The sequence below is a fragment of the Kwoniella pini genome, chromosome 5 (genome assembly GCF_000512605.2).
Source record: "Kwoniella pini CBS 10737 chromosome 5, complete sequence".
Taxonomy (NCBI): domain Eukaryota; kingdom Fungi; phylum Basidiomycota; class Tremellomycetes; order Tremellales; family Cryptococcaceae; genus Kwoniella; species Kwoniella pini.
The window spans coordinates 1,415,287-1,431,202 of NC_091720.1; the positions used below are offsets into that span (position 1 = coordinate 1,415,287).

At 41.1% G+C, this 15,916-nt stretch overlaps 3 protein-coding genes across 3 annotated transcripts; 2 read left to right on the forward strand and 1 right to left on the reverse strand.

Moving 5' to 3' along the window:
* Positions 1-16: 16 nt before the first annotated feature.
* Positions 17-8,137, reverse strand: I206_104307 (pre-mRNA-processing-splicing factor 8; the record flags this gene model as incomplete). The annotated part of the gene is made up of 11 exons (XM_019155855.1): positions 17-1,306; positions 1,389-2,359; positions 2,425-2,530; positions 2,694-2,712; positions 2,780-2,814; positions 2,949-3,016; positions 3,250-4,733; positions 4,796-7,452; positions 7,507-7,590; positions 7,657-7,812; positions 7,916-8,137. 11 exons carry the CDS (start codon positions 8,135-8,137, stop codon positions 17-19), a joined length of 7,092 nt encoding a protein of 2,363 aa, XP_019010813.1.
* Positions 8,138-8,597: 460 nt separating this feature from the next.
* I206_104308 (actin-2) lies at positions 8,598-10,552 on the forward strand (the record flags this gene model as incomplete). The annotated part of the gene is made up of 11 exons (XM_019155854.1): positions 8,598-8,620; positions 8,674-8,704; positions 8,762-8,826; positions 8,963-9,161; positions 9,317-9,441; positions 9,544-9,856; positions 9,922-10,002; positions 10,063-10,156; positions 10,234-10,319; positions 10,376-10,429; positions 10,490-10,552. The coding sequence occupies 11 exons, from the start codon at positions 8,598-8,600 to the stop codon at positions 10,550-10,552; spliced, it is 1,134 nt and encodes a 377-aa protein (XP_019010812.1).
* Positions 10,553-11,570: 1,018 nt separating this feature from the next.
* Positions 11,571-14,932, forward strand: I206_104309 (uncharacterized protein; the record flags this gene model as incomplete). The annotated part of the gene is made up of 6 exons (XM_070202930.1): positions 11,571-11,665; positions 11,740-11,944; positions 12,018-12,726; positions 12,807-14,717; positions 14,779-14,838; positions 14,901-14,932. The coding sequence occupies 6 exons, from the start codon at positions 11,571-11,573 to the stop codon at positions 14,930-14,932; spliced, it is 3,012 nt and encodes a 1,003-aa protein (XP_070059031.1).
* Positions 14,933-15,916: the final 984 nt, after the last annotated feature.

Genomic DNA, 15,916 nt, shown 5'->3' on the forward strand with positions numbered 1-15,916 from the left:
AGACAGCTTCTTGAAACTACTCCAAACTATTTTCCACATCCGCCGCATCATCACCTTCCATAGAAGCGAAATTTAAGAAAGCGTTTGGTCTATGACATGGAGCCCAGAAAGATTCTGGTCTATCCAAAGTCATACTATAAGGTAATTTGTCACTCCATGATTGAGTTAATCCTACACCATAATTCCAAATTCCACCTTCAGGTACTAAAGTCATACCTAAAATTCTATCAGAAAGTAATAATTGTACTCTATTTGCCATAGATGGGTTAAATCCAGGATTTTGTCCTGTTACATCTTGGTTTTTCCTACCCCATTCAAATCCACTAACAGATAATTCCCAAGCATTTAACGATACTGAACCTGGTGTGAAAGCGCAAGTTACACAAATTGATTGTGGTCCCCATTCTGAATGATTTGCCATAATCTTAGCTTGAGTAGTTACATCTGATGGAGATAAACGATTCAATTCTGTAGATTGAGTTTTAATCCATCCTAATGGTTCTAAGTCTTTCAATAAGAAGTCATGTTTAGGTAAAGCAGCAGGTAATTCTACACCATTGTTTGAACCTCTTTGTGGGATCCAAGCGACAGCTTTGATTTCCTTAACTTGAGGATTGTCCGCTGGTGAACTACCGTATAAGTAGGCTACTACTTGAGTTCGAAGGTCACCATTAACGATGAATGTCTTGAGGACGTTCTTGGGTATAACATAGGTAAAAGCTCCAGCGTCATCCTTGACATCATCGTTACCAACAAAGATGTGATTAACACGTAATGGCAAGTTGGTAGCTGATATAGCTCTAACTCTCCAATCTGATTTCGATGCGAAGGTTTGTTGCTCGTAGTTCGTGGTCGTAGTAACTACGATCTCATCACCGTGGATATTGGTGGTCTTAGTTTGAAGAGCGGTTACTTGAGATTGAGCCTCTGTAGTCTTCTCAATCTCTGCCATTTGTTGTCGTTGTACAGAAGGAGCGGCGATCTCCATACCTAAGATGATATCTCTAATTTCCGAAGCCGTTAATGAAGCTACATTGACTGAGTTTCGTTTTCCGAAGTCCGCGAGAATCAAGTCCTTCAATGCAACTTCCACCGACATCCATGCATCGTCACTGAGACTTGGGAAGATGTGATAGGATTCGGTGATTGTTGCCCGATCAGGACGAAGGATGATCTTAGCCTTTTCGTTGTTAACGTGAAGGGCTCGAAGAATAAGGATAAGACGCGAGAACGCGGTGTATGATGAAATTGACTTGAGCCAGTCATCGTACAGATTGAACAAGACCATCTGAGGTTGAGTAGCACGCTATATGTCACAAATGGTATGTCAGGGGCAATCATCAAACGAGCAAAGTCCGGAGAGATGATTTATATCAAACGGAGCTTACCAAGATCAAATCACCGAATTTCTCCATCTTCAGCGTAGCTTGGAAAGGCAGTTGCAATTCTGAACCTTTGATGACGATATTCGGGAAATCTAACAAATGAACTTCCAAGGGATCCAACATTCCTTTTCTGGTAACGATAACTTGCTTGGGTTGTTCTTCGACTGGTAATGATCTAACTAATGCAGCTACTTCTTCAGCAGTCTTCCATTTAGCTAATTGACCTAAACGTTTTTGACCTGCCCATACTGATGTATGAATGATCTTGAGGAACAATTGACCTGTTCTAGGGTTGAAGATGAAGATAGCACCATTAATCGGTTTTGTCGTCAAATTACCCTCGAAAGTCTTGTGTACTGTCACTCTATATACGTTGGTGTCATCAACGAACCAAATAATCTGGTTGGAGAATAGTTCGGAATAGTTTGAAGAGTTCAAGTAAGGTTCAGTGGGTTCTGAAGAGTATAATTGAAGACCTTTTCTAATTCTTTCTCTCAATACATATAATGCAGGGTTCGCCTTCATGATTTTAGCCATAGCTTGTTGAAGTAATGGTTTCAATCCAGGGAAATAATTACCGTAGGCGGAGTAAATATTATAAGCCAAATCAAGAGCAATCAGTACACCGGTAGGCGAAGGGTAAATCGATTGACTGTCGGACGAGTAATCCAAGAACTTCGCTCTGGCATATCTTTCGATATCATGAGAATCGAAATCACCCCATCTCAATTGAATATCTAACCAGAATTTGTTGGAAGTTGTACCGTCAAATGTGTCCCTATTGTCAGTCAACAAGGATGGACGAGAGATTTGCCATTTGTAGGACGAGAACAAGAGGATATCCGAAGCTGAAGAGTTCATCTTATATGACTTTCTCGGATGGATAGTTTCCTTTTGCACCGTCTCAATCTGCAATGCTTCAAGTTCTTGATCGAATACTTGACATAGATCCATGGTAACCGATTCATGGATTTCTATTGCACGGGGTTTTATCAGCGAGAGGATCGGTGAAAGAAGCGAGAAGTAGACTGAAACTCACTTTGCCATAAATGCGCTCGGAAGATTTGAATGAACGAGATCTTCAGAGTGGGCAATTTACCGTGCATAAACACACCAGTAAGATCCAACTGTACTTGGAAACCGACCTGAAGAAAGAATCAGCGTTTGACTAACATAGACAGGGGGAGACAAAACGGGGTGAGGTAGGAGGGGGGGAGGAGGTGGAGGTCTGCCACTGCAAAGGACGCGCGAGGAAAAAGTGCCACGAAAAGTGCCACTTTCACCCTATGGTGCGATTTTTTCACTTACATAGACGTTTGCTCGATTACTATCGATCAAAATCATAAGTCAGCGTTGTCAAAAGGAGTTGAAATGCATAGAACGGGTTCGCATACATCGTGGGCGACCACCACATCGTGAATCGACGATTCTATTCCAAAAGTATCAGCAATGAAAGTACAAAACGGAAACACCGGAAGGGAAAACCAAACGGGAAAATCGGGTTGGTCAACGGATATTCTGGATATTTGGGTGGAAAGGGACGAATTGAGCATGGTCACTCACAGGAATCTGAGATAAACCGGATCTCTGAGCGTTTGTGAGCTTCTTGTACTTCATAGATTCCTCGAAACCTGCGAGAAGAAGAATTAGCGGACACATTCTGGAAAGTGGCGATCAGGTAGAATTCCGACCAAACAGGGAGCAGACTCAAGGTAGAATGAACACGTGTCGGGCGAGAGCCGCGACGCAACATGAGGCAATGATGCGCATAGAGGGGAGCGAGGGCAGATAGTAGTGGGAGAGGGAAGGGGAAAGGGGTTGGAAGAGGTTGAAAATGAATTGATCGTGGATTTGCGCTACTCACCTGAAGCCTTCTCCCAGAACAGACCTTCCCAAGTAGGGAAAGCGGTACCCTTGAACAGCGAGTGCTCCAGAATACCTTCCACACCACCTAATGCAGCGATAACATCTACTCGGTACGAGTTAAGGTTCCAAAGTTTACCATCGTGTCTGTTATTGGTCCAGATGAAAGGTTGATTTCTCAATCTGAAGTATTGCGAGAAGTACGCTCTAACCCTCCATCCTTTATCATACGCCAACGTATGTCTATCTTTTTGGAACAAAGTGTTGACTCTTGGTATACCTCTATCCCAAGAATCTTCTAAATCTTCCAAAGTCAACCTTCTATTTGATGCAGTAGCTTCTTTTCTCTTCATAGCGTATTCTGACCATACTCTAGCTGAATCCAAGAACTCTGCTTCCCAAGGTTGTAAATATCTATACAAGTTTGGAATGAGTTGATCTTCTTCATGAGTCATACCTGATCTAAAGTGAGTGATACCTCCACTATCTGTTTGCTTTGACCATCTAAGATCAGATTGAGGAATCAAAACGAAACCCATTGATAACATTCCTAAACCACCTAATTCCTTAGGAGAATAGAATACACAAGGAGGGAATCTTGAAGGCATCTTGGAGTTCAATCCTACTTTAACTCGAGTTTGTACTTTGTTTTCAGCTTTTACGAGCGAGTCGAGTAATTCGTTAGTGTGAACTACAGCTTCTCGGTAATACGTCATTAGACCAATCAAAGCAGTATTCCATTTATTGATGATCTTCGAGAAAGTTGCTGATCCGGAACTCATTAAAACTTGTCTAATTCTGTTGTTGAAGTCGTTAACACCTTGATCTGATACCCTCAAGAAAGCTTGAGCAGTACGTTCCTTGGTAGATTCCTGAGTCAAATTCCATACACCGTCTTTGAGCGAGTATTGTTCACCATGTTGAGTTCTGATTCTGGGTAAGATTCTAACCTCGAATCCACTCATAGAGAAGAGCAATTGAGGATTATCTTTAGAGTAAACAGATACGAATGATTCTTCCCATTCGATGGTAGTCAATGATCGAGGTAAAGACGATTTGACATTCCACCATACTGCTCTACCCAAGTTCACATCATGCTTGTTTAATCGCATTCGACAATCTTTAGGCCAACATCTCTTGTTATTGTAGTTGTGCATATTCTCGTTGTTTGGATCAGGGTTGGCACTCAAGTATCGTTGGATCAGATCTCTAGCCTCATCAGATGAGAATCGGAATAAGATATGGATTCTGTCGACATATCGTGTGTAAAATCGTATAGGATGTCGAGATTCGGTTTCGGTATCTCGGAATTGAAGGAAACCGTTTGGTGCACCAGGAGGACCGGCAAGTTCACTCGCTCTTTGTAATCCAAGAATGAGAAGATCGAGGACTAATCCGTAGAATTGGAAGACAAATGAAGAGAATTGTAATCCTCGGATCATACCATATGCGTTGACATGAGACATATCCTTGAATGTGAGCGTGCTAAAAAAACCAAGACTAATGAGCGCAGCATTCTTGTTGCAATGAAGAAAACTATCACTTACATGTTATTCTTGGCAGTAATGTAATCCGCCAAATTATGATCCAAAATCAATCTCAACAATCTATTCAATAATGTGAAGTCCACTTTCTCATAAACACGAGATAAGACGGTCTCCATCATGACCACGCATTCACCATCCGATGTATCCCAAATATCTGTCAAGTTATTGATACCTTGACACCATTTGTACACTAAAAGGGGAGGAGGTTCGTTGTCGGAAGGTTTAATCCAGTTAGGGAATAATCCACGTTTATCGGCTTCGTACCATAAAAATTGGTCCAAATAGGCATCCGTGATCTTCTCAACAGGTTCAATATCGTAACATGGGATAAGTTTATCGTAGGTATCGAAAAATTCTATACCGGCTTCTTTGAATGCTCTTTGAGTCAAAAGTAATCGCTTGATTCTCGATAAACATTCGTGGGGGTTATCGTAAGCTTGTTCTACCAATGCTAATTCTTCTCTCTGAGATTGATTTAATCGTCCATGAACCGAATACGCCTCTTTCAATTTTTCCAAAGCTAATACAAGTAATTTCGTATCATGCTTGTATGACAATGGAGGGAAAGGTATAGGAGCGAATTTTCTGGATTCTAACCAATGAACAGTCGATGTATAAATTGCTACAGCTTCTTCTGACGAGATATAAGGCCCATCCTTGAGGTATCCGTTCTGTCTTTCTTGCTCGGCTTTCAAGTACAATCTGGTCAATCGACCAAGGTTCTTTCGTACTACAGCTTTGTCAACGGTGGCGCCACGTCTGATTCTTTCTCTGTTGTAGTGAGCCACCGATGTGTAGTGATCTGACTTCGACTTGATGTATCTCAAAATGATGTTCTCAATGGCAGCTGGCATACCGGGTACTTTCCATGGAATATTGGCTTTCCAACATCGCCAAGCTTCTGAAAGATGTTGTAAAATGGTCTTCGCTTTGTTGGCTTTGATACTCTCAGGCATCATATCAAGGATATCGTGCATGATCGCAGCACGCAATTCAAGATCGAAATGAGATTCAACTCTTTGCTTAGTTACTGTTTGTGCAGTACCTTTCGAGTTTCTTCCTTCGAATTGTCTTGCTAACAAATTTCCTAACCATCTTTCCAACAATGGTACTATACCTCTCATGAAGAATAACCATACTCTCCACCCTGGCGCCCAGAAACCTACACCAGGACCTTTACCAACTGGACCAGTGTTGAATCTAGAGTAAATCAAATGCTTCAAATCCTTACACATTCTAATTTGTTTCATCAACTTGTATTTGTATCGGTACATTCCAGTTAATTGACCAACATGCGCGAACATATATTGAAGACCATCAGCAAGCTGGAAAGCATCCACATTACCCAGTCTAAATTGAACATGAGCATCTACGATAAGCTTAGTCAATCTGAGGATTTCTCGACATAAATGGAAAGCATTTCCGAATCTTGACTTCTTTCTTTCCTTGGTAGTCAATGTTTTGATAGGTTTCAAATTCAAATTGTAATCCAAATGCAGGTAATTCAAGTTCTTTCTATGAATTAACAAATTCAACATGTTATATCCTTGTCGACAGACTTGTAAACCAGCTTCTACCCAATCTAAATTAGTAGTTTGAAAGAATTTGGTATTCTTCAGAGATCTGAATAAATTTCTCTTAGACATTGCCTTTGGTCGTTTGTGGTGTAAAGCGTTCAACACGTAAACCTTGAGTAATTTTTGATAAGATACTCTGATCTTGACCGGTTGATCGGGTGGACAATGCTCGAGGTAGAAATTCTTGATCAAAGGTACATCTTGAGCTCTTTTCGTCTTTCCACTTCGCAGATTATATGGGTATGGGGCCCAGTATAATGCGATTGCATCTGCAGTATTATCATTACTCAGATCCTTATTCTCCAAGAATGGCTCTAATTCATCTGGTAATTCGAATTCTTCGTCTTCCTCATTACCGAAACCAAAGACAGCATCTTCGTGCGATACAAGCGGTGTATGTGCCTCTTGTACTACACGCTGTGATATAGGGTTTATAAGGGGATCGAAGTAGAATGCTGGAAGATCAGGATCATCCGTCTTGATATACACATTCTTTGGTTCGTGATAAGGGCCAATGTGGACTGAACGAGGTACCGAGTTATAAAGGTGAGGGAAAGCGACTTTGTATTCTGATCTAATCATTCCTCTTATTATAACCTTGTTGATATCGTTGAATTCGTTCCAATCTTCATCGAAAGCTTCTGTATCTCGATACAAAGGTTCGAATTTCGGTCCACCAGGTAAAGCGATATTGAGCGATTTAGCGGTAAAGAAACTCTTCTTATCGAAAAGATAGAACGCATTGTTGTCTGAATAGTCCGATAACAGCTGTCGACCGATTCGATACAAGTTCGCTAATTGAGGTAAAGATAGGGAGAAGTATTTATAGCTTGATCCATTGACATGCGGCGTATCAAGTAACGGTTTTGGATCGTAAAACCAATCTAGAATAGCTTCATCGTCTTCCTCATCTAATTCCAATTGAATTGCTTCTAATGGCTCCACGTCTAAAACGTTATCTCCATAATCCATAGGCGGTTCTTCGTCATCAAATGGTGGAAATCTCATTCGCTTGAAATGCCTTCGATCTCTCTTTTCTCGTCTCATCGCAAGCCACATAGATGCCCATTGTGCGTGATACTGTGAACAACATCAGCTAGATCATCATTGTCGTAAATAAGAAGCTACACTTACCACTGGTTCTATCACTTGTGGCACCTCATTTACGAACGTTATAGCACCAGAAATGTGATATAAGACCGGCACTTCTCGTACTTGCTGCATAGTTGAGTATACGCATCAGCGATCCTGAACTCATCAATTGTGATTGATGCTTAAACTCACCTCCCATGGCATTGGTATGTTCTCCAATAATTTCATGACCGCGTGAGGAACATATTTCAATGCTCCCAAATGTACACGCTTGTCATTCCTGAACTTTCTGTTTGACATATCACCATGGTCCTTGATAATCTTTCTCAAATGCTCAGGCGGTAAGTCCTATAAGACCGAACACACTTCGTAAGAGACTCTTGTCGAAATTTGTTTGATATATTGGGAGCGGCATTGCCACATTGAACAAAAAAGACGCGCCATTACTTACAGCTTTACCAAAATCTATACCGCCACCACCACCTTGACGTCTCTTTGGATCAAATCTCCTCTTTTGAGATTGTCTCCATTTTCTAGCTTTCTTTTCGATTTCATCTTGACTTAATTGTCCAAAGAAATCTCCATCCATCCTACTTTCTCCATTTCCATTTGGCTGAGAAGAAGATCCACCAAAACCTGGAGGAGCAGCGCCGAATCCTGGTGGAGCCGACATGTTGCTGAGCCGTCAGTAGGTAGATTAAGGAAAAGAATCAATAAGAAGATAGATAATTAATGATAGTTAATAGTGGCAATTCAACTAATCTAACTAACTACCTTCGATCTTTGTTAACATGGCGAATCTCGAATGAAAGCTCAACCCATGCTGGAATCAAATACCGGAATTAAAGCTTCTAATCTCAATGTGGCACTATGAAAATCAATCAGTTCTGCAGGACATGACCGATGCGCGAGACCCCATTACATTTGATCCCGTCATCATGGTCAAACCACGCGACGGGACGGACATTTCCACTTACTCGCTCGACGCGACCAAAGAATAGAGTAATTCGAGCTCGGACATGAATTACCTTGAATTCTAGCTTATAAGGACACCATTTTCAACAAAGAGCTCTTCTTATCTGTCTCACCTGTGCCGTATACTAGGCAGATTGGTTGATCAGCTGTGAAGGAACATGGCAACAGAATTCGACGATGTGTGAGCTGTCTAATTGGACTCGAAGTTGAATGTCAGCTAAAGAGTATGAATAGGTTGACGAACCAGCCGGTCGTCATTGACAATGTGAGCCATGTCACGAGGAACGATCAAAGCATCTCAGCTCATTTCCTTCTCATATAGGGGTCCGGGACGATAAAAGCTGGTTTTGCAGGTGAAGAACAACCATCATGCTATATACCGTCTTTGTAAGTTTGGTCACTTTCCGCGTTATCATCAAACAATCTTCCTCGAGGAATAATAGCAGATCACCTCCCGTGACAAACTAGGATGTGCCCATCATCTCATCTCGATCCTGTCCTGACGGTATATAATGTTTTTCAGTGTCGGTCGTCCGAAACACCCGCGAGTGATGGCAGGAGCAATACAAGATAACCTATTTATAGGACGACGAGCACAAGAGTTGCGAGGATTGTTAAAGATAAAATATCCGATGGAACATGGTGTAGTGACTGATTGGGATGATATGGAGAGGATATGGGGATGGGTATATGGGGAAGGATTAAAAGCTCTGAGTGAGGAGGTGAGTGACAATTACAATCTAATTGAACGGATCAAATGGTCCCGAGATCGATATCAAGCATATATCGAGATAAGCTTTGGATTTATAAGAAGATTTGGACCGATAGGGCGAAAATAAGTAACCACAAACTACTGCTGATCAAGCATCTTCTATAGCACCCAGTGCTGCTGACGGAAGCTCCCTTAAATCCACGGCAGAATCGAGATGTAGCAGCTCAGATATTCTTTGAAACCTTTAATGTACCAGCATTCTTTACCAGTGTACAAGCTGTTCTTTCATTGTGAGTTGCAACTATTAGGATCAGGAGGAATAAGTGACAGAGATCCCCCACGTTTCTGGCCAGTCCTTCAGACCAGCAACTGACGATCATTTGTCAAAATAGGTATTCATCAGGTCGTACAACGGGAATAGTGTTGGATTCTGGAGATGGTGTGACACACGCTGTACCTGTGTTCGAAGGATTCTCCATGCCCCACGCAATACGGCGGATAGACATAGCAGGAAGGGATGTTACGGATCATCTTCAATTGTTGTTAAGGAAATCGGGATACTATTTACATACCTCAGCTGAGAAGGAGGTTGTGAGGACGATAAAAGAGAAGACTTGTTACTTGGCTATAAATCCTGCCAAAGAAGAAAAAGATCAATCTGGTGCATGGGAAGAGTTTAGATTACCGGATGGGAAGATTATACAGGTCAGCTCTTGCAGTCTTTTTTTTACTTACAAAATAGCTGATTTTGGTGGTACGCGTACCGATAGCTTGGAATAGAGAGGTTTTTGGCTCCGGAGATACTATTCAATCCTGAATTAATAGGTCAAGAATATCCTGGTGTACATCAGGTCAGCTGGGCTTTCCGTCAATTCCGTAAGGCCCGAGCTAACAACTGAGGGTCTGAACAGGTCATCGTCGATTCGATAAATAGAACGGATCTCGATCTGAGAAAATCCTTATTCAGCAATATTGTTTTGTCAGGTGGATCCACCCTGTGTACAGGTAAGTCAACTCTTGTCGCTGATCATTCGATCTTATGCATCGGAGAGCTGCACGAGCTGATACTGTAATGTGAATAGGCTTCGGAGATAGGTTACTAAATGAAGTAAAGAAGCTGGCTTTGAAAGATGTCAAGCTGAAAATATATGCGCCGCCAGAAAGAAAGGTGAGCTACGATATGCTCCAGAGCCGCCTCAGATCATAGCTGACTCGATAGTGTAGTATTCGACATGGATCGGAGGTAGTATTCTGGCTGGACTGAGCACTTTCAAGAAGGTAAGCTCTGCTCAGTGGAACAATTGGAGTTGAAATCACAAAGCTGATATGCTCTTTTAGATGTGGGTCTCGGCTGACGAGTATAAAGAAGATCCCGATATCATACATAAAAAGGCATTTTAGAATCGCCTCTCCTGTTGTCGGTTTGATACCCTAATGATAATGATGACCATGTATATGCATATACCACGACAATCACACTACATCTCCTCTCTAAAGGACAAGTTGGTTCAACAGAAGAAGGTACAGGGACCTAAAAATTGGAGATGCAGGGCATGAAAGGCATTGCATGTGTTCGATCAAAGATCTATCTTTGATAAAGGAAAGTCAATCACGATCACCTAGATCTGCTTTGACTTACTTGGCGGAACAATAATGCGCAAAGGCGTTGTAACGCTAACATATTCTTTTGCCTGCTTGATTTTGTATCATCATGCATTTCAGCGCGGGAACTTGTTGATTATAAGCTACTTGACTTGATATTTCGATGATAATTCACATGTTAGTTGTTTGATTTGTTATTTTTACGTTAACTGATTTTCTAGCGTGTCTTATCTAATAAATGAGTTATATCATATTTAAAGGGAATGCGCATTAATCCGATATTCCGAGAAGTGTGACGCAAATAAACCATGGCGACTTAATAGACTCAAAAGCTACCCACCTACCATTTTACAAAAGTGAGACATTTAGGAACGATCCCAACATTCGGAAGAAAAAAACAAAGTAAACAAATAATCTGATTTCACCTTTATAAAGAGATTTATTAACATTCCATTCCTTGTACTTTTCATTATTGTAGTTTCATAGCTGACATTGGAGGGATTGATAAGTGATAAGTTGGTTCGCTTCGATTGATTCCCCCTCTCTTTTCAACTCTTTTTTTATATTCGTTTCTTTTATTTCCATTCGAATATCGTATCGATTGGTTGATCGTCCATCATTCTTTTTGGACCATCAGACATCAATTTCAATTTAATCATCTGCCTATTCGACAACGAGGTAGTGTTACATTCCACTCCTTACTCACGCTCTTTACGAGATCAAAACGCTCTTTATTACTTCCCACTCAACCCTCGACCACCTATCTATTCATTCACTCGATATTAGACTCAACTGATCTAAAAGACGTTATTACAAGATGAGAAATTCCAATCTCTTTTCGCTCGCTCTGGCTCTTATTGGATCAAATGTAGATGCTTTCAACCTTGCTGATGTGCAAAAAACAACTTCTGGGTGAGTGATGTGTATGGGAATGCTTGTACTGACATAGAAATCTTCGCGACTAACTCATCTCCATTTCATAACAGTTCTGTCGTACCCGGCCGATATATCGTTGAATTCGATTCAAATGCGCATTTGTCCTCTTCAGGACTCAAACGTGATGAAAGTATTTCAACACCTCATGAAGCTATCTATAAACAACTCAAAGCCAGAGACACTTCTTACACTGTTCACTGCGAATACACCAATAATTTATTCTTCGGAGCTAGTATCACCCTGGATTCTGATAATGTGAGTGTTCAAGCAACACACTGATAATTCAACCGTCAGGAGGATTGGGTACTAAAGGGATCACCTTTTTTAGGACCTCGCCAATCTCCTTTCTACAGACGGTATTATCGATTTCAGACAAGTACATCTTCTCAATCTCCCTTCTCAACCAATCACCGCTCAATCATATCAATGGCCAGCTTCCACGTCATTCAATTCGACTGCCTCCAACTCGTTTTCCCCCTCGAATGCTACCACCTCAGCACAGGTTACAACCACAACCTCTTGTTCAGGTAAAGGCAAAAAGCAAAAATGTACAACCTCTACCGTTACAGCTTCTTCCGCACCCTCTGCCAGTGCTTCGGCGGTCAATAAAGGGTTTTCAGTCTTAAATCAAATCGGTGCTGATACTGTACAAGCAGGTGGAAACAAGGGAAAAGGAGTTAAGATTGCTATCATCGATAGTGGTGTGGATTATACAAGAGAACCACTTGGGGGAACTTACGCTCAAGCTGGATCAAAATTCGTAGGAGGATACGACTTTGTTGGTGATTCGTATAATGGAACAAATACCCCTCAAGCTGATAACGATCCTTTCGATAACTGCTACTCCCATGGAACTATCACTGCTGGTTTGATAGGTGCTAATCCAAACCTATACGGTGTTACTGGTGTTGCTCCCGAAGCTAGCTTGTACCAGTACAGAGTTTTCGGCTGCAATGGTGCTACTACCGATGATATCGTTTTACAAGCTATGCAAAGAGCTTATGATGATGGAGTAGATGTCATTAATCTGAGTGTCGGTGAGTGCTTGATTCTCACTGTCTTCGATTGTTTTTGTCCTCAGATTATCAAAAGCAGAGCTAATTTGCGGACCATCTAGGTGAAACTTCCGGTTGGACCGAAAGTATGCTGTCCGTCTTCGCCAGTCGACTCAGCTCTGCAGGTGTCGTCCTTTCCATCTCAGCTGGTAATCAAGGACAAGTTGGCGCTTTCTACTCGTACTCTCCTGGAGCAGGATTAGGTGTACTCAACGTCGGATCAAACGATAACGCTTTCTATCCCTCCCAACTTGCCTCCGTATCCACCGGTTATGGGCCAATCCCCTACTTCAATTACAAGGCTTTCGCCTCTGGCACTTACCCCTTATACGCATTCACTACTGACCCCTCTGTTGCCGCTGATGGATGTACTATTCCCGACGGTACTCCCAACCTTAACGGTTACGTTACTTTAGTCAGACGAGGTGGCTGTTCTCTGGAACAAAAGGCTAAGAACATCTACCTTCAAGGTGGTAGACAGATGTTCTTGATCAACACCGCCAACACAGTACCACTGTACCAAAATTTCCCCTTGGATTTCGCAATGATCAGCTACGACGATGGAAACTATCTTTTAAGCCAAATCAACAATCATACTTCGAATACCACTGTCACCTTTACCTTCAATCCCTACCAATCACCTAATACTTTCACCGGAAATATAACATCTTATTTCAGTGAAATTGGTCCTACTAATGATCTCTACTTCGCTCCATCCATCGTTGCTCCTGGAACAAACATGGTAGTAATTTTGCCCACAAACATGGCAAATTGGTCTATTGTCGAAGGAACTTCATATTCCGCACCTCTAGTCGCTGGATCAGCAGCTCTTTACATCAACGCAAAAGGCAATAACAACGTCTCACCAGATAAGGTAAAAGCTGCTCTACAATCAACCTCCGACTACCTCAGAACTTCAGTTTCCGACCAAACTATCGCCAACGTTGCTGTACAAGGTGCAGGTAAAGTCAATATCGCGAATGCAATCAACCCAGGACTCATCGTCAGTCCTTCTGAGATCTTGTTGAACGATACCAACTATTTTGCTGGAACTCAATATATCACTTTGACCAATCCTACCGACAAAATCGTCAAGTACAAGCTATCTAATTTACCCGCTGGTACAGCTCTTGCCTTCCAATCAGGTCTTAATCAGTCGAACGATCAACCTGTGCCTCAAGTCTCCTCTGTCGCAAGCGTACGATTCTCTCAATCTTCCATCACCCTTCTTCCACGAACCACTTGGGTAGTCTTACTTCAATTTACTGCTCCAACCGGACTAGACGCTAAACAATTCCCGATATACTCAGGTTTCATTGAGATTTCTGGGGGTGCTAACAATGTTAGAGTTCCATATTTGGGTGTTGCAAGCAAAATGAAAGATATGCCTGTATTGGATCCTACACCTTATTACCTCGGAATCAATACTCCTACAATCTTGGATGCTACAGGAAATGTTCAGTCGTCTTCAGGTCAATCATACAATTTCCAAAATGGAAGTTACCCAACTGTCATATACAGATTAGTGGGAGGAACTCCTTTGTTGTTAATTGATTTGATCGATTCCAACGCCAATATTGGTTTCACACCTAATTACAACTCCAAAAGATCGCCCGTTGAAGGAGCTACATTAGAAGGAGAATTGAATTTGATGAAGAAGGCATATATCGAATCAAGAAAGATCAACTCTATAAGTAATAGTAATAATTGGTGGCAATCTACAAAAACTCAATCCTTAATTTCATTATACTGTCAATTAACTAATTTCCAAGGAAAAGGATGTTCAGGATATAATAATGGAAAATCTAATACTTTCGCAAAAGTACCGATTTTGGGTAATTTATTCGAAAGCGATTATATTCCAAGATCTACAGATAATATAGATGGTCAAGGAAATGATTATTCTACATTCGCTTTGAAAAGTGGACCTCTTTTCTCAAATGGAACTACTATTCCTAATGGTAACTACAAATGTAAGTACATTCTTTTTCTTTCTCAATCCTCGATCAACCAAACTAATATTATTATGAATAGTCCTTATGAGAGCTTTACATATTACTGGTGATAGGACAAAGGAATCAGATTATGAAGCTTGTAAGTCTACCCTTGTACCATGAATTCTCTTCAAATAACTAATCACCTGTATGTTATATTAGGGGTTTCCGCACCTTTCACCATTGCGCAATAGTTGATCGAATCTTGTTATTAACTCGCCATACATCGGCAACTCAATGAGATTACTTTAATTCATAATTGGGTTTACTTGTGGACATTACTTCTTTTTTATCTTTCAAACCCCATTCTAGCGATATTTAATTTTGGCTTATACTCTTACTTATTATTTTACGGGGATACCATCATGATACTTATGAAAAACATGCAATAACATACCTGCTCAGGCTCCTTGTTAGATGCCTTAGACACTTCGCGTATTCGCATCGTAGCTGACCATATTTGACTTATCATTATGTCAAATTTCCCAATATTTGCTCATATATAATTCATCGCTACAGTAAAAGTATGAAGTGACGTAAAGAATTTTAACCTTGGGATATAGTCCAGAGACAGAGTGACCAAATAAAACAGAGAAATAGTTGAAATAATACAATATTCATTCACGACCAACCAAAGGGCGAGAAAGATCTTCATGAGTTTGTCAACCCAAAATTGAGGAGCGGACAGAAGAACTTGCAGTAAGGTTTCCAAAGTGGAATAGCAAGCACATCAAAATTAGCCCTTTCTTGTATGCTGCCGCCTGCGAGTGCTGCAGAGAGAAATACGAATTTTCTCAAAGTATATGTGGATAGCCCCTTAGCCTGATTTCTTATGGTATAGAATGCAGATATTCATCTTAACACTAGAGCAGTCTGGCTAATGACGAGATAATGATAATGTATATTTTTCGCTCAACTACAATCAGTGCCCGAATGCAGCTGCGCGAGCAATCGTATGCCTTCTCGTGCTTTGTTCACTCACCATGCATGACGACATATACATTGGTATCATTACATATCCTCAATAGATAAGAAAGCTAAGAGCCGAAGCATACTGATTTCAGCCAATTTCACAAGGTAAGGTGAGAAAATGAAGGCATCGTAATTAACTAGTGACCTAAGATTGATCAACGATTTTTCATGAATGCAGAAAGAGATGGACTGACAATTTGACCTGA